General features: G+C 39.6%; 1 protein-coding gene across 1 annotated transcript in view; it reads left to right on the top strand.

The window, feature by feature from the left end:
• Positions 1-19,769, top strand: part of LOC144444889 (uncharacterized) — a 112,561-nt gene that overhangs the window by 92,739 nt on the left and 53 nt on the right. Inside the window, exons 70-87 of the mRNA XM_078134440.1 lie at positions 579-784; positions 1,358-2,009; positions 2,476-2,701; positions 3,469-3,563; positions 4,072-4,283; positions 4,787-6,122; positions 6,526-9,282; positions 9,628-9,986; positions 10,285-10,492; positions 10,828-11,011; positions 11,217-11,446; positions 11,810-15,888; positions 16,267-16,441; positions 16,819-17,055; positions 17,740-18,098; positions 18,242-18,602; positions 19,058-19,360; positions 19,579-19,731. Coding sequence (XP_077990566.1) covers positions 579-784; positions 1,358-2,009; positions 2,476-2,701; positions 3,469-3,563; positions 4,072-4,283; positions 4,787-6,122; positions 6,526-9,282; positions 9,628-9,986; positions 10,285-10,492; positions 10,828-11,011; positions 11,217-11,446; positions 11,810-15,888; positions 16,267-16,441; positions 16,819-17,055; positions 17,740-18,098; positions 18,242-18,602; positions 19,058-19,360; positions 19,579-19,731 — 12,132 coding nt within the window. The remainder of the gene's footprint in view (positions 1-578; positions 785-1,357; positions 2,010-2,475; positions 2,702-3,468; positions 3,564-4,071; positions 4,284-4,786; positions 6,123-6,525; positions 9,283-9,627; positions 9,987-10,284; positions 10,493-10,827; positions 11,012-11,216; positions 11,447-11,809; positions 15,889-16,266; positions 16,442-16,818; positions 17,056-17,739; positions 18,099-18,241; positions 18,603-19,057; positions 19,361-19,578; positions 19,732-19,769) is intronic.

The following is a 19,769-nucleotide window of genomic DNA, read 5'->3' as shown; positions in this document are numbered from 1 at the left end:
ATACTGTTAGTTTGTGGTGGAGCAGGTTAGATAACATATACATACTGTTAGTTTGTGGTGAAGCAGGTTAGATAACATATGCATACTGTTAGTTTGTGGTGGAGTAGGTTAGATAACATATACAAACTGTTAGTTTGTGGTGGAGCAGGTTAGATAACATATACATACTGTTAGTTTGTGGTGGAGCAGGTTAGATAACATATGCATACTGTTAGTTTGTAGTGGAGCAGGTTAGATAACATATACATACTGTTAGTTTGTGGTGGAGCAGGTTAGATGACATATGCATACTACAGTTTGTCTCTATGAGTAGACTAGCATGTCACCTTTTTAATTACGTCGACAAAGGTAGTAGTCATGGAATGATATCTAAGAAAAGGCAAACTGTACTCAAAATAATTTTGTCACACGAATAATGCCAATGCCGTTCTTTACATCATATTATATGGAAATGTCAATTTCGTACAATAGCAAAATGTTACAAATTGAAGCCATGTAAATGATGGATTTCAGAGTGGCCATGGCGGGAAAATATGATCAGATTATAACTATTAAAGCACTTCATTTCCTACCTACAGCTTCTGGTAGTCAGAGTGGAGGAGGTGCTGGTGGACGTATTGCTGCACACTACAAGGAGTATAACTTTCATGGTATAATGACGTCATATGGTGGAGCCTCGTCCTGGGAACCTGGTGCAGCTGGGACCGTGTATTATGAAAGTACTGACACTGGAAACAGAAATAATCGCCTTGTTATCGACAACAAAGGGCAGAAGACAAATGCGGTAATTTTTGATGATTTTAAGTTTTGATTTCAAATAACAGACTTTGTAATAATGTCTCAAAAATAAACATTTAGCTTGGGTAATGCCAATCACGTACATGTGATTGGAGATAAACATAGGCATACGATGTATGAACATAATAAAACCATGGCCAATCATTGACTTTATAATAGGGAACTTGCAAACCCGCCATGTTGAATGTTGCATCATGGGAAATGTGATAATAAATACTAATCAATTAGTATTATGAACAATATTGTTATATTGTTTGTAACCACAAATGATCAATTCATAGTCACCCTGACCATTGTGGGGGGGTTTATTTTATTGGTAGCTCCAGATTAGGTAATACGATAACCTCAGATAATCCCATAGTCCTTTGCGTCTGAGCATGCTCAGTCTGGATTGCAAGTTCCCTATTGTGCTTACTTTATTTCGCTCATGTAGTACTCTAACATTTTGCAAGAATAATGTTCTCTCTACAAATGTAAATGGATACAAATGATATCGCACTCATTTGATCTTGTATTTTTTTTAAGATTTTGTGAGAATAATCCCATGTCATCTTTACAGGACCGTATAACAGACTACTTCTACCATTCGGAAAGCAGTGGTGTCACATGGTTTACTTTACCAACAAATACTTTCACCGTTGACGAGTTGACTTTAGCTGGTAACGCACACCTTGCCTTTGAGGCTTCACTGGTCATACCGAAATACTGCATCGTGACGACTCTTTATGGTGAACTCATTGACGACTATACAAAATATGGAGTTTTACACGTCGGTACAAAACAAACTGTTCGCATTAAACAATCCGAGTTTTATTTCCCAGCAAATCTACGAGTTTATGACGAAGGTGACGTCATCATTCCGAGTAAAATAATGCTTTATAACATTGACCATTTTATCGATGGAGGTTTTGGTGGTCCAAAACAAATGGCAATAGCAAACGGTAAATTATCGTTCGGAGAGAATGGGAGATCGTCTTCGGAAGGGAACAAACGTAGTTTCTCTTTTACCGATGTTACTATTTTGGATAAAGGTGTCATTGAAATGGTAGAAGCTACAAGACAGTATGTAATAAGAGCAAAGACTGTTGATATACGTCCAGGGGGATCTCTAATAGCAAAAGGTTTGAAGCTTGACAGTGACTTTATTAACGTATCACCTGAAGGACATATCAATGCCGACTATACTGGACACTCTATCTATACCGGGTCACGTAAGTTACTAGTATAGTTCTTTTTATGCGACCTATGCTTTACTTTTAGAAAGGCCCACCATTTACCAAGGATGAGTACATGTACTCCAAAAGTGACCTCTGACCTCACCCTAGACTAGTAAGACTCTTTCCATTTTATGAATACATATGTATTAAATTATTCGACTTTAGTTGATTACCGTTCCATAAGTATTTTCATATCGAATAAGGGAGAGAAAAATAACGATACCTAGGGTGTGCTTTCTAAATCTAAGGGCAGATGATGAGTCAGTGCATTTTTTATGTTTCGCGAGTAAATTGTCGTGCATGGTTTGCGTAAATGTATCAATATGAGATGAGAGCCTTTCTCGCTGTAGTCTAAAACGAGGAGGAGACAACCATCTAGTATACCAGTTGAATATAGGATACGTGATGATCATAAACTGTCGTCGAAATACTAAAATTACTTTGTTTGTCTTTACGATAGGTACAATTTTTGGTGGTTCTGGCGGTGCACATGGAGGTGACGGTGGTATTGGAGAGCATGAAACTACCCACAGTGACTCCTACGATTCAATCGTAGAGCCGACAGAATTCGGAGAGCCAGGAGGTTGTGGATCCTATCAATGCAGTTTATCTGGAGCCCCAGCAGGTGGTGGCGCTCTCTATATAATAGCAGACGTATTTGAACATCATGGAACGATTAGTGCACGGTATGTTCTCCCTGGCTTTTAACGAGGGGATGAAAATGTGAAAATGATGCCTTCTGTAGCGCGCGCGCGCGCGCGCGTGTGTGTGTGTGTGTGTGTGTGTATGTGTGTGTGTGTGTACGTGTGTGCCTAATTTGATCGTGTTTATTATACGCTTATTAGGAAATGTAAAACTTTCATTCTTATTGCCACGACTACCATTAGTCTGGTGACAGGAAGTAATTTTCATAGTGCATAGAATGAATTCGGTAAGAATATGTTCATATAATATACTATGCACATGTATTAAAGACATGGGTACATGTAATAGGAATCAGTACAAAGGTACGGGAAATACAAGAACCCATAAGTCATCAAATTCACTATACATTATACTGTGTATATGTAATGAGTTCATCTTGAAAACATACAATCCTCACGGACGGGTAATGAAGCCATTATAGTAACATCAAGTATTGCTGATGTCTTTACTTACTGAGTAAACTGTAGATTGAAACAATTGTTGTATTTCTGCTCTGCTATCTTTTTCTGTATAGGATTCGTACTTAGTCAGGCAAAGCTACATCTAATTGATTTGAACTTAATTCAATGAAAAACTGAACAAAAACATACACATGATACAATCGTTGACAGTAATGTGACAAAACGGATACGTGGTCGTAAACTACATCATAGTTACTCTCTTTCTCAAAATAGGAGCTGCCATCAATCCATTCATTATTATCCAAAACTAATTTTCATTTTGATGTTTTCACAATTTACCTTGATAGAGGCCAAAATGCCGATGATGTGACAACAGGAAACAATGCAGGGGGTGGCGCAGGTGGAAGTATATGGATTGATGCCAAGACACTGGTCGGTAATGGTAAGTTCTATGCATCGCTGGTCTTAAGGCCGGCGCATAGGAACGAGTTATATCATTGACATTGGAGGGAGATGCCAATGTGTATGGTTATGTATGGTTATGACTTTCACGAAAACTTGGTTTGTGATTTTGAATATTGTGTTTTGAGGACTTGTCCTTCATTAGAAGCGGGATGAATAATGAAAATGTTGACGAATATATCACTGAAAGAACTCTAAATGCATTGGTTGCAGAAAGTGTTAGGTAGTTTATGATTTTATTTGTGGAGTCAATACATATAGCAATAACCGACCTAAACCAGGTTGTTTTGTTCTAACCGTCAAGTCAAAATGTACGAGATATACATTTTGAAAGCAAAAGTTAAACGAAATATTTTAAGTATAACCACTTCAAATTTAGGGATATACAAAAATAATGTGATGATGTAGTGCCTGTGTATTGTCAAAGAACAAAGAATATATTGCAAAGGTGACGCCAACAATTTCCCCCACAAATTTATCATCCATAGGTCATATAGATGTGAGTGGTGGCAATGGTCACTGGGACCAGACTAACGTCAGATACTATGGAGGTGGGGGAGGTGGAGGCTATATTTCACTTGAATATGAAGAGATGGAGCTTATCGGCAACATTGTTTCAAAGGGAGGACTTGGCTATCAAAATGGGGCTGCTGGAGGAACTTACATGTCACACCAGACAGAAACGAGGCTTAACAAAAAGGTAAATATTGTTTATTACTTTTCATCGTCATCTTCGGTTAGCTTGAGATTAGCAAATATAACCTTCTGTTTCATGGCAATTTGTTTTCCAACGTCAGGCTTGTTATTATGCAGTACACTCCAAAACGATTTCAGCAAACAATGAATATCTCCCCGTTGAAGAAAACGTGTATGTTGTACATGCAACCTGTGTAAATCTACAATAGTGCAAGATTGATAATATACATGCAGTAAGTCAACGCCTGAGTTCCGAGCCTTTACTTCTGAATCAGATGATGTCGTATTTGCCATATGTATTCAAAGACTCTGTTCTCAGCATTTACTTCAGGTGATGTCGTATTTGCCCAGTTTATTCACAAAATTCTAAAATGTAGGAAACACTATTTTTGTATCATGGTATCTACGTACAGCGAGATAATCAAATGTCTCAATGGGGAAATGCATGCCAACCATGTCGATGCCAGTAAACATTCCATTAAATTTGTTTTTCCCTCTTCGCTATAGGTTCATATTAACAACTTTAACATGGCAACCACGGCCCCAGGAGCAGACCCTGTATTTTCCCGAATAAATCTACATACTGACATTGCGTATTGGACATTTGATGAAATGGATATCCAAGGCAGAGCCAATGTCATGTTTATAGACAGAAGTGAAAGTACGGAACAGCCGATCTGTGTCAATATTGGTAAAATAACCGGTGACAAGCAGTCTTTCATGAGTGTGGAAAAGAAACAAGAAGTATATCTTGGTACCTGTGGTTGCATTGGTCTGTGTTACGGTAATCATGCCGAAACAGAATTGCAGTTAGACATCAGGGTGGATGAAAATAGTATATTTGGCACTTCAGATTTACTCACTATTCGTGATGGTGTGACATTCGATGTATGTGGTGAGCTGCTAGGCACACAGAATATAACACTGCAACATGGAGGAACGCTGAGTACTGGATATCCAGCTAACTCCCACAACAAACCTGGTGGTGAAATGACATTTGATACGGTGGTACTCTTAAAAGATGGTGTCTGGCAGGAATCCCAATCGTGTGAGAATCCAAATGACAAATCACTATATGTTATCGTGCAAGATTTAGTGGAGTACTTTGAATCTGACTTAAACAGAGATGGCATGAATATTAATATCACAGATAACTACAACATAGTAAGTCCTGCAGCACCCTATCCACAGACATATTGTAAATCAGATCCCGTCCTTCATCTTGTGACAGGACAGGAATGCACAATCGCTCCCGGTGACTATGCATACAATTCCATCATTATTGACAGTGGTGCTAAGATAATACTTGAGGGTGATGCCATGGGTAGAACTACAACCAACATAGAAGTGGGTTCCTTGACTGTTCATCTGGATGGGGCTATTCAAGGCTCAGGAAGTGGATTTAGCTCTGGTGGTGATGGTGAATCGACTGGTTCTACTGGTGCTAGTTATGGCGGACGAGGTGGTGGAAACACAGACGTTAATAAACTGTATGGCAGTGTGGATAACCCTCAAGACTATGGTAGCAATGCAGAAGGTACAAGAGGTGGGGGTCAGTTGAAAATAACTGCTTCCGAGAAATTTCAAAATGATGGCACAATTGATGTAAGTGGTGCGAATGCAGGTGATGGAACTACTGGCGGTGGAAGTGGTGGTAGCTTGTACATCATAGCAGATAGAATCACGGGTTATGGACAGTTCCTTGCACGTGGTGGTAACGGAGTATCTGGTAGTGATGGAGGCGGTGGCGGCAGAATATCACTGAAAGTTTCTAGTGCACGATTGGAGTTTTTAGGTACCATTGACGTCTCTGGTGGTAGTGGAAGCAACCAAGGAACATCAGGTATATATGCATTTATTCACTGGAAAGTCTCAATCAACCTACTCAAAATTAACGTGTTGAGAAATAAGTGTACTTGATTTTGGCAATGTGTGTGTATCCTTACATCATGCTACGTAATAAGGAGTGTGAAACCATTTCAGTATAGGAACTTTTTCATAATGAAAGGTAGTATTCAGAACACAAAACCAATATTTAATGATTTATATTGATGGCATATCTTCTCCTTGAACGTTCACACTTTATTTGGACTCGAGAGAAATATAATATCTGCTTATTTTATGATTTATTACACAATTTACTGTCAGTACTGCCAGATATGCCGTTATATGACCATATATTTGTATGAATCTTCGTGTTAGCAAATGTCAGACTTAAGTTTAAATTTGTTTGATTTGTTTTATAGGTACTAAGTTTGTACAGGACAAGCCAGGTTCCGTAGTTTTGTCGAAACTGATGTTGAGTCACCAAGGAGGGCAGTCTATAGTTATACCTGATTATGCATGGCCGGATATAAATGTTATAGATGAACTCCATGTTGTAGAAGGTGCTACGTTTGCAATTTCAGATGATGAAACAGTTGATGTGTTAGTGGGTGATGGATCAGGAAAAATTACTTTAGACAATGGTGTATCTTTGACAGTCAGTGGCGTAATCTCTCCTCAGCGAGGCACTCAGTGTAGCTTTGTCGTACAAGCTAACGCAGTATTACGGTTTATCCCTGCTATCGTTTTGAGTAGTGATGATACTGAGGTTGTAGCCCTGAATGGTACATTAATAGCATCCAGTGTATCCATTGGAAAAGGAAAAACTTTGACAGTTAATGATAACAGTGTGCTGGAAACAGAAGTACTGCGTTTACAAATTGGTAGTGAGATATTATTTCACCCACTCTCCAAGGCTGGCATGAATCCAGACGGTTCCATTGGAGACTTTACCTTTGCAAATATCGAAGTTGGTGTAGATGCAACTATGGCATTTCTAGGAGAAGACATTACACTAATAAGTCAAATCCTGGATGTCAGAACTGGGGGACTGTTACATCTAACAGGAAACATGAAAACACTGAACATCATCACCAACGTTACCAATGTTGAAGCTGAAGGTACAATATCTGTCAATGAAGGTGGGTTGACGGATGGAACTGGAAAACCCCTCAATTATTTGAATGGAGCAAGTTATGGCGGAGAAGGTGGCTACATCAATAACACCATTGGGGACACCTATGGGTCAACCTTTTATCCGAACAACTTCGGAAGTGGTTGTGGTTCTATTACAAATCCAGCAAAGGGTGGTGGAATTCTCCACTTTGTGGTTAACAATACTCTAACCATAGAGGGGACCATCTCAAGTAATGGTGGATCACAGGGTGCAGTTTGTGGCGGTGCAAGTGGTGGTAGTGTATACATAGAAACACCCATCCTAGAAGGACATGGGGAAATCACAGCCAATGGTGGCACAGGACAAAACGATTTAACCTGTGGTGGTAGTGGTGGCAGGGTTGCCGTCTATAGTGATGATGTGTCTATATTTAGTGGGAAGGTAGTTGCGTATGGTGGAGCAGGACTGGTTTCAGGTGCAGCAGGAACAGTGTACATGAAACACCCTCAATATGGATTGATTGTTGACAATGTTATCATTGATAATAACAACCAAGATACAAACAGTAACACTGTTTTCCTTAATGAAGGAGAAACTGATCTCAATATCGTAAACCTTATCATCAACAATATGGGCAGAATTGAGGGAAGAAGCTGGCAAACCATCAATGTTGAACAGTTAAATGGTGACAATACTGGCACTATTATAGTTAATGATAAACAGAATTTCTCAATTGCAACTTCCTTTGGCACAAGCCAACCATATGTCATTCACAGTTCCATTATTGTAAAAGAGTATGGTGAGTTAAAGCTCCCCACCCGAGTGTACATAGATGCCACTGATCATATCCATTCCTCGTTGATACTATCTGGAATACTGAATGGTGCCCAGGACTTAATAATAGGAGATAATGCTATAGTCGAGGTCCATGAAACGGCGAGAACATCATTGTCTGTAAATGGTGAATACATATTTAAAGATGATCCTGGATTCCTGACTCTAAACACTCTTGATGTTTTGAGTAATGGCAAACTTTTGTTTGAAAGTGATACCAGTTCCGTCTTCCAGCTTGATGTAGCCACATCGTTTAATGTTAGGTATAAAGCCACAATTACTGGAACTAATCTGAAAGTTTCCACGACAAACCTGCATCTTGATTATGAAGGTATTATGGAAGTGGATGGAAGGGGCTACTTGGCAGATAATGGTCCAGGAGCTGGCCTATTAAGTGGTCCAGATGGTGCATCTGGAGCCTCACATGGTGGTTGTGGAGGTGCTAGCTTAACTGGTGAAGAAAACCGTGTCTGTGCATATGGTACTTTGTATGAGAGTACTGAACGTGGAAGTGGTGGTGGTAGCACATCAAATGATGCTGGTGGAACAGGAGGGGGTGTATTGGATATAGCAACAACATCGATAATTGTTGATGGTATATTAAGTTCTGGTGGAGCCAGTGGTACTGGCTCTGCAGGTGGTGGATCAGGTGGAACAGTATTTTTAGACATACTTTCAGAATTGATTGGAAACGGCGAGATAAGGGCAAGAGGAGGCAGTGGGGGACCATTAGGCGGTGGTGGTGGAGGTGGTGGCCGTATTTCAATACATGCAGCAAGCACATCGATGTTCACTGGATTGTACAAAGTGAATGGTGGAAATGGGGTCAAAGACCGATCACATTCAGGGGGATCAGGGACAGTATATAAGCGGCAGTTACGAGGGGGACAAGTATACAACTTACTCTACATTGACAACGAAGGAATTACAGTACCAGCTCCCCAAGGGACTGTGTTGGATGAGACAGAAATAACAGAGTATGAGTTTAATGAGCTACATGTAAAAGACAATGTGATACTACAGATAGAGGGAGAAGACACAATGTTGATTGCTGATGAATTCTATGGTGATACAACAAGTGTCATTCATGTCCATGGTGATATGACCATGGAATTGGATAAGACAGTGCAAGAAACAACACTGGAGAGTAGCTTTCATGTTGATGAAGGAGGAGAACTTAGATTACCTGCCAGAGTAACCTTTCTGGGACCTGACAACATCCTATCAGGTATTTCCAATTACTGTTAAGGTACAAAATTCAGAGCATATTTAGTAGAGCAGCAATACGTTGCATATCATGACATTTTGTCTGTAACCTTTGGAATGGTGGTCATACCTTCTATTACGTCCAGAAAACTAGTTGATTTAAGTGTACCCGCATTGTATTGTATTGTATTGCATTGTATTGTATTGTATTGTATTGTATTGTTGTGTTTTGTTGTATATTGACATACACACAATTATGTAATATAAATGTGTCGTTCATATATATAACATTCGTAATCAATAAATCTTAATCGTATCATATGTGCAGATACTAATGCATTATATATTGCTATCTGTGTTTCCCTAGGTACCTTGACGAATGTATATGATCTCATTGCTGCACCCTACCAGAACATCATTTTCTCAAAGGTAGGGCGAACTGCTCTATACAAGGATGGAGCCTACACATACATATCTGATCCAGGTGCATACCAACTGACATCCCTAAGATTAAAGGACTACTCCAATGTTCGATTTGAAGGTCAAGATGACCCAACTGATGTCAAAACCTTATCATTTGGTACACTGGAAGCTAACTATGGATCTGTACTTTATGGTGAAGAACTGAGGATCCAAGCTAACGAAATTATTCTGCATGCAGGTTCTCTTGTCAATTTGATTGGTGGTGGTTATGCATCCGATGAAGGCCAAGGAGCTGGCTCTACAGTGAGTCGCTGTCTTGTATAATTATCTGTCTGTATGTATGGTGTATGTATGTATGGTGTGTGTGTGTGTATGTATGTATGTATGTATGTATGTATGTATGTATATATGTATGTATGTATGTACGTACGTATGTATGTATATATGTATGTATGTATGTATGTATGTATGTATGTATGTGTAGTGTGTGTGTGTGTGTGTGTGTGTAAATAAAAATTGCTCTTTCGATAATTTCATTCTATTAAAAAAAACTAAATATTGCCGACTGTTAATGGTTAAAACCTTTTCATCCCAATTTCAGATAAATGGTACAGACATTGGAACTGGTGCTGGCCATGGTGGTTTTGGGGGCATTGATAAAGATAATGGAGATGCTGGTGGATCCTGGTATGATAATATACGAAATCCATTGCAAGGCGGCAGTGGAGGTGGAAGTAGTAGCACTGGTCTTGGTGGTGCTGGAGGAGGCTATATAGAACTGATTCTAAGTGGTGATCTCATACTTGACGGTTTGTGTTCTATTGTCATAACACTCAGTGCAGTTATACAATTGTCTGTTATTGTAGATAGAAGGCAATGAAGGTGACTACATTTCAGTCAAGGTCATATTATTTGCAACCATCGTCCATTCACTACTATCTTCTAAGATGCCTTGTTAGAAGAGCAAACCCTTTGTACATTATTGACAACCTACAACTTATTCAAAGTTACAAGGTCAATGTATACTTAATCCTAGGTAGCTTTTTGTTTAATGAACCACCAATCAATCTGAAGTTGTTTTAATAATACAAATAACTCACAGAATGATTGATTATGTGTTTTTTCCCCATTCGATTATGTACAGGAATAATTGACATAAGTGGACAAAGTGGTATAGGTACTAATGCAGGAGGCGGAAGTGGGGGTGCTGCTGTAATTCGATGTTTTGATGTATCTGGTCATGGTGACATCCAGGCAAATGGCGGCAGGGGTAATGCTCAAGGTGGAGGAGGTGCAGGGGGTCGAATTGCTATCTTCATATCGAATGAGTGAGTTATATCTGTTTGCTGTTACTTTTTTAGGGTTACTGCAGTTCATATACACTTTGATGATAGACGACAGATAGCTGTTTTCGTGACCAAGATGAATATATAGAATGACGCTGACATTCTTCATTTCAATAGTTGGGCTATTGATTTGCTTTTTATTGAATTAGATGGTTTCACTGTTAATAAACCTTTCGTATTTTATTAGGTACACATTCGATGGAAAATTGACTGCGTATGGCGCACGCAATGATGCTCCATTTGATTCTTACGGAGGAAGTGTTGGTACAGTCTTCATTGAAGAAACTGTGAATCAGCGGCCTGTGTACCATTTATCCACTACTGGTGATGTATCTGACAGCTTACATGTACATGCATATACTGTGATCTTTGATGAATTTGATCAAGCTTATATCTTTGACACGCTTTCAATGTCAGGTGAGGTTATATGATATTAGGACTTTCACCACGAAGCATTAAACGAGTGTTATATAAAAAAGTTTATATCTCATTGTAGGATATAACACGATATGGTGAATCAGATGTTGTATATTGTTGTCGTCAGATCGTTAAAAAGATTTGTGTACATCTGTTCGTCAGAATACCGAAATCACGGCAAAGTGGTATCGGTCTATGTCCTTTGAATTGCATCCTAGTACCTAGGCGTAATTGCTAACACTTTATAAATGATGGCAGTTGCATAATTGACTAAATATTCTAGAACTAACCACTTGTACAGACTTTCACTGTGCTTTATTAAGTTTACAAATGAAAAGTAACAATTCCTGTTTCCTCACACAGGTTATGCAAGAACCGTAACTGATGGTATTACAACAGTCATTAGAATTCGAAGTTTTAAAGGTGATAAGACGGCGACATTCCTTGTACCCAAACAACAGATATTGTATGTAGAATATGAAGAAGGTAAGAAAACACACACATCAACCGCTGTCAACTACAAAGTCGAAGAACAAGCTAGCATAGTATTCCCAGATAGTCTATCCGTGGACCAGACAAGCCTGGAGGTTGAGGGACGTGTAGTCGCTAGAAATGTGATCATCGAGCCAAATGGGCAAATCATTCTTCACAACACTAGTTATACAGCAATAGCAGTAGGAAGTGGTTTTCAAGATACAAGTGATGCAGGGTCCTATCTCTTAACATCTCTTGTTATAAAGAAGAATTCTATTCTAATAGTGACTATTGGAGGATTACAACTAACTACTGATTTTGTTGAAATTAAACGAGATGTTGTATTGGAAGCAGAGTTCTTTAATATCACTGCTATTAAACTGTACATTGACAGAAATGCTGCATTGAATGTTATCGGAATGGCTCCATTTAATCCAAGTCATCCAAGTGCTGGCAACCCTCTGGCAAAAGGAGGTGGTGCCTATGCTAGCCCTGGCGGGATTGCACCTGGTGTAAATGTGACTGATGCAGCCCAACCATTTGGAACGATTTACCAGCCAGAATACTTTGGTACAATGGGTGGGTCAGGTGGCCGCGGAGGTGGCATCGTCCGAATTATTGCAACAGAACTACACATCAATGGTTACATTAGAGCTGATGGCGCATCGTCAATTACTGGAGGTGGTGGTAGTGGAGGAAGTATTTGGCTAACCTGCAATAATCTCCTAACAGGATACGGCCATATATCCTCTCTTGGTGGAGTTGGTGTGACAGAATCTACAGGAAGTGGCAGTGGTGGGCGCGTTGCCATATATACCCCAGAGGTTAACAACTATCATGGTACAATGTCAGCTGGTGGTGGTGCTGGTAGTGCTAATGGAGGTGCTGGTGGGCCAGGATCCATTTTCATCCAAGAAGTAAAGGATGATGTTCCTTACATGATCCTTAAAGTTGATAATACAAACAAACAAACAACTCATTACTTCACTTTGAAAGAGGGCTGGATAGACTCGGATATTGATGAGCTTCATCTCAGCAACAAAGTAAAATTCCAACTACCAGAGGACAATGTACAGAGGAACTTTAACATTCATAAACTTGTTGGTGATGCTACAGGTTTGGTACATATACATGACAAACACACTGTCATATTCGAGAGGGAGCTTACAGAAAATATTACAAGCACAAAGACACCAATTAACATCCATGTCGATGAGGGTGGGGAAGTAATCATGGCAAGCAATACATGGCTCATAGGATTGGTGGATGACTATCCTTGTCTCATGCTAGCAGGTAGATTGACTGGCGTACACAATCTTTTCTTACGTGATGAAAGAAGAATGGAAGTTACAGAAACTGCGCACACAGCTGAACTCTCTGCATCAGGTGGCGACCAAGAAATAGCACCTCTTGGTACTTTTACGTTTTCTGAATTGGAACTGTACAGTGGCAGTACATTATTGTATGAGCCTGATATGGGAGCAGACATTAATGTCGGCTTCTTAAATCTTAAATTCAATGCAGAAATTGAAGCAGACTATTTTGTAGTGAAGGCAACAACATTAGATGTTGAGATCGGAGGAGTTCTAACATGTTCTGGTGATGTCAGAGAAGACTCAACCACAATTGATACTAGTATTGGTACTGGACATTCAAACCAATATGGAGATGCTGGAGCTGGTCATGCAAGTGTTGGTGGGTTTGGTAGAGAAGCATCAGTAGAAGGAGGGAAAGCATATGGTTCATTATATAAACCTGACATGCCTGGCAGCAGAGGCGGTTCACGGAGCCACAGGGGAGGTGGTACCATTTTACTTAATACAACCGATGTGATAATTGATGGTAAATTAACAGCAGAGGGTGGATCTGCTCTGGCAACGTATGGGTCAGGCAGTAGTGGCGGAAGTATATGGATCAATACAGTCACTGTGGAAGGATTTGGTACAATAACAGTCAATGGGGGTCACGGTTTGTCATATGGCGGAGGAGGGGCTGCTGGAAGAATTGCTGTATACTCCAAGAAACATAATCTGTTCAGAGGCATGTATGAATTCTTTGGAGGTGATGGCTACAATCAGTATGAACAACCTAGTGGAGGTGGTAGTGGAACACTTTATTTACAGGACATCAAAAACAGCCTGCCATTTGACCAATTAAGAATTAACAACAAAGACAGACCTGTAAGTCAGTATGTTACACTAGATGAACAGGCTATGACATACTATGAATTTGATGAAATACATCTACACCAATCTGCCTCATTACATTTACTTGCTACAGTGACCGATTCATCGTTTGTGATTCATAAAGTGCTGGGAGATCGCTCTGGTTTATTACATGTCCACGATGGACAGAAGTTTATAATTGAAGTGAAAGAGTCTGTTACAACAGTTTCAAAACCTCCTGTGAACTACATAGTTGATGAAGGATCTGAAATAATCTTCCCAGCCACACTTTATCTAATTGGTCAGGGTGTATCTCTGGAAGACAGTGGTAGGATCGTGTCGATGGAATTGAATGGAACACTGACAAATGTTGCACATTTAGTAATTGGTCAAGCTGCGACTATGTATTTCATGGAAAATGCCCACACTGCTGTGATTGAAAACAACGAATATCTTTACAGAGATGACCCTGGTGAATTTAGATTTGGCAGTTTACAACTTCTTGCTGAATCTTCTTTCATATGTGCACCTAACATGGGTATGAAGTGCAGTGTCGGTGAACTTGACATCAAGTATGGAGCTTTTGTCTCAGCAGAGCATATCCTTATTTTGGCATCACGTGTTAACATTGAAGATGGCGCCAATGTTACTTGTTCTGTTGATGATCGTCTTGAGGATACAGTTTTATCAAACAAAGGAAAGGGAAGTAATGCAACATTAAATTCTGGTGGTGCGGGTGGTGGACATGCTAGTTTTGGTGGAACTGCCTACAGCACTGTAGATGGTAATGAAGCATTGGGAGGACATTACTTTGGTACTATCTTCAAGCCAAGAGAGCGGGGTGGACCTGGGGGAGGAAGAGATCCGAAACAATACGGGGCAAGAGGAGGTGGATTTATAGAATTAATAATCGGTACCAAACTTCATGTCGATGGAAATATCAAAGCAAATGGTGGAGATGCGGATGATGGAAGTAGAGGAGGAGGTGGAGCCGGGGGATCAGTGTGGATAAAAGCAGGGGAACTTGAAGGCCATGGGACAGTTACTGCACATGGTGGAGATGGGGAAGGTGTTCTTTCTGGTGGAGGTTCAGGTGGAAGAATTGCAGTATACACTGATGCAAGCAATAATTTTGAAGGCAACTATGATGCACTGGGAGGAAACGGGGATACAAGTGAAGGAGATAAAGCTTATGGTGGACCTGGATCTGTCTACTTAGAAGATGTGAGGAGTGGTGTACCATATGGATCATTGAAGATTGACAATAATAATCGAGGGTGGCACCAGTATTATACTTTAGATGAAGAAGACGCATTACATTATTCATTTGATGAGGTGATCCTAGTGAATGAAGCAGCCTTACAAACTACCAATGATACCCAAGAACGAAGTGTTACAATTCATACCCTAACAGGTGATTTTACAGGACTGTTACACATGCACAGTCAGCATACATTCTATGTTGATGTCATCGATGCGAGATCATCTGTACTGAAAACTGAAGTTAATATGCAGATAGACCCTGAAGCTACTGCTATTTTAGCAACTACAGTAGACATACGAGGAAAAGGTAACCCGGCTCTTAAATGGAATGGTAGGATAGAGGGAGTAAGACATTTAAGGATAGCCCATGAAAGGATTGTAGAGATCGGGCCAGAGGCTCACACTACACTGATGGTTGATGATGACTTTGTATTCATGGATCCTCCTGGAACATTCAGATTTTCAAGTCTGGAATTCGGAGCAGAGTCACACATATCATTTCCTCCTCCTATGGGGATTGACTTCACTGTAGGATATCTAGTAAGTAATTAGATATTATTCCCTCAATATTTTTCTTCGTTCAGCCGAGGAAATTACAAGTGACCTAAGGGGCCTTTGTCACCTAGAGTCGCTCGACGTAATGTATATGTAGGCTCTTTGTAACCTGATAAAACTGACCATGCATCCATTGGGTTCATTGGGAAATGACACCTTGAATTTGGATATGAATGCTGGAGTGGCATATATATTAACAATATATTAGTTACATTTGATTAAACTTATACATACATACATACATACATACATACATACATACATACATACATACATACATACATACATACATGTGTTGTTGATGTTTGTGTAAACTATGTCGAAATTATATCTTGGCTCATGTTCTTGTTACTTGATTAACAGGACATGAAATGGGCATCACGATTCACGGCAGAGTTTTTCAAAGTGTTTGCCACAGACTTCCATCTTGAACCAAGTGCTGGCATGATATGCACAGGTCGAGGACCTGAAGATGGCGGCTTGGGAGAAGGAACATCTGTTGGCACAGGAGGAGGACATGCGAGTATTGGAGGAAATGGTATAAAGTTACCAATATTATTTTATATTCTATTATGTCAAAGTTCTCCCGTGACATGCTTGTTTTCTGTGTATATGGTCTGTTTTGCGAAAACAAGACAAAAACAAGTTATTTACATTTCGAAAGGTTAAATATTTCAACAGAAAGATATGATGAATGACTATATATACATCTAACAGAATTCCAATCTCTTAAAGGTTCTACATTTCATGTTTTTAAGAAGAACCGAGATAGTTATTATTAAGGAACTTGTGAACCCAAATCTATCCCCATCCTGACAATTGTACAGATCGATTGATTTCAAAAAAATGGCCAGCTATATTTTTGAAGTAGGGAGCTTTTTAAACTCGGCTGTTATTTTCATTTTTTTACCATAGCAAATGGTGGTGTACCTGGCGGTGAAAAGTATGGATCAATATATGAACCCGTCTTGGGCGGGAGTAGGGGAGGACAAGCTGTTAACGGAAACCAGGGACCTAGAGGAGGAGGGACGATGCGAATTGTTGTCGGTGCTATATTCCACATAGACGGTGAAGTCAATGTAGCAGGAGAAAACGGTGAACCTAGTTCTGGAGCTGGTGGTGCTAGTGGAGGAAGTGTTTGGGTTACAGCAGGTAATAAGATCCAGATACCGTGCGTAACATGTAGACAAGTCATATATATCATGCTTTTAAAGTCTTACTGATCTTGCTATCAGGTTTGCCTAACTTTAATAATAGAATCTAGATGCCAGGCTTGCTTGCCGTGTAGACCTAAATGTGAGGCTATCCTAAGTTGCCTACTTGAATGTTGTCTATATTTGGCACATGACATGTGTAATTTATAGTTACTGTATATCGTAGCCCATCAGCAGAGATACTGTCACCTTCATGTGGATGCTACTGACATTATATTAAGTCTCGAGAATCCCTATAGAACGTTATAGTTTTACCTCATACTAGAAAATAGACAAATATACATAATCAAGTCTTATAATGCGTATATTTTTCTATAAGTAACAGGAACATATACACCTCTGTGGGTATAGCAATCGTGTCAAGCAAACAACTAAACTGCGTGTGAACGTTTGCATATTGAATCTTCGCTAGTGCCTCCCAACGTATGTCTTATTTCTTATCTTCGTATTGTGATACTCTATGTATACTTGTGCTCAACTAATCAGGATGCTGCTAAGCACTTTTTTCTAATATTGTTGTACTACTAATGAGCACAAACATACAGCTTAAATACCGTCGTTAATGTTCAATGTATTGCACAAGTCACTGTTTCTTCAACTGTAATATTAACTTCATTACTAGGTCATTTCCGCGGACATGGCATCATCGATGCCAATGGTGGACAAGGAGATGGTATTGCAGGTGGCGGAGCAGGTGGACGTATAGCCGTACACGTCTCTCATAGTGATGAATATAGAGGAGCTTTGAGTGCGTATGGAGCTGGTGGTACAAGTGGAGGAGACATTGGAGGGACTGGCACGGTCTTCGTCGAAGAGAAGCGAAATGACACATATTTCAACAGACTATATTTGGACAACCAGAAAGTTCTACCACCCAAAGTTTTTCTCCTTGATGAACGTAATCCAAGGACAGTTCGTGCCGGTGTAAAAGAATTAAACAGTGCAGATTTTGGATTCGATGAATTAACCTTACAAAATGAGGTAAGTGAGATTAATTCACGTGTATGTGTATATGAAAATAAAGTAGATAAGATATGCGGGTATGTTTTTGACCAAGTGACATTCTCTGAATAAGATATTGTATTTTGATAGTTATTACTACAAACACATATATTATTTTCTAGGGTGTCTTCGAGATTTCCAATATGAGTCAACCTAGTGTATCTGTATCGATCTATAACGTTATCAGTGATGGATCAGGACTATTCAACATCAAAACAGACCAGACATTTTATATTGAATATAGCCAAGCTGAGACGCGACGAGCAATGCCATTTGTTAACTTTGTGGTTGAAAAAGATGGAGAACTGTTCCTGCCAGCTGATGTAAGAGTAAATGGAGACAAAGCACCTGCACTGTATCTGAATGGTCGACTTACTGGAGTAGTCAATCTTACACTAGCGGAAAGTAAGGAAATGTTTGTTGGACCGGAGGCAACAAATGCACAAATTGCCAATGGAACCTATGGATCTGAACCTGCACCAGGTAAAGTCATCTCATCATGATGCAAATGTTAAAAGCACACCATACTATAAAAGTGTGGTGTTAGAATCACAGTACAGCACAGCACAGTGCTGTATTGTATTGTACTGTACTGTACTGTATTGTACTGTACTGTACTGTATTGTATTGTAATGCAATGTACTGTGAGGTGAAGTGTAATACATTGCAGAACAGCATAGTACAGCACTGTACAATGCCATATAACATATCAATATTTCAATTTACAATGCAATATACTGCAATGTGGTAAAGGAGGTTATGTACGCAGTGCAAAAGATTGCATAAGAGTATATATAGTATATAGGAGTACAATGTCGAGCAGTCTAATTAAATACAGAAGAGTATAGTACAACACAGTACAATATAGTGTCATCTGTGCAGATTGCAGGACAGTAGAGTTGACATGAAAAGAAGTCCTTTATCACTTATTCTTACAGGTCAGCTTTCACTTGGACACCTGAAGCTTGAAGCTCAGTCTAGACTCATATTTCCTGAAGCTGTTTTATTAGAAGTAACAGACTTGACAATGAGATATGAATCAACTATAACTGCCGAGGAAGTCAGTATAAGTGCCTCAAATGTACATATCGAAGGAGAGGCAGTGGTACAGACTTCAGGAAGGGGGCCTGGTTCTTCCACTGGGGATAGTGCTGGTACAGTTATAAATGGCACAGATTATGGTACTGGAGGAGGACATGGTGGTTATGGAGGAGGTGCAGATATTGTAGACTATAACACAGGTATGATTTGGTTGTCTGTGAAATATTGTTCACTTTCCTCACCGTATAATTCGTGCAATGTGTCCATATAATGTTTTCTTTATTAAATTTTGAGGCTATAGGAATAGTATTGTGATCACATTACACAATGCCTTTGAGTTCTCAAAATAGATGTATAGAATAATAAAAGTGCATCAGAAATCAGTTAGGCATTTAATTCCTTATTTTTTCCTTCAAAGGACTTGGATATGGATCTTATACCTACCCTCAACACAAGGGAAGTGGAGGTGGTGGAGAGTTTGGTGGAAGTGGAGGCAGTACCATTCATGTCAACATTGGCCATGAACTTCACTTAGATGGTAAAATTCAAAATGATGGAAATGCTGCCACCAGTGGAAATGCAGGGGGAGGGAGTGGAGGGAGTATATTC

Source organism: Glandiceps talaboti, chromosome 13 (genome assembly GCF_964340395.1).
Source record: "Glandiceps talaboti chromosome 13, keGlaTala1.1, whole genome shotgun sequence".
NCBI classification, from domain to species: domain Eukaryota; kingdom Metazoa; phylum Hemichordata; class Enteropneusta; family Spengelidae; genus Glandiceps; species Glandiceps talaboti.
The sequence above is the reverse complement of the archived record's forward strand: the minus strand, read 5'-3'. Positions and strand labels throughout refer to the sequence as shown.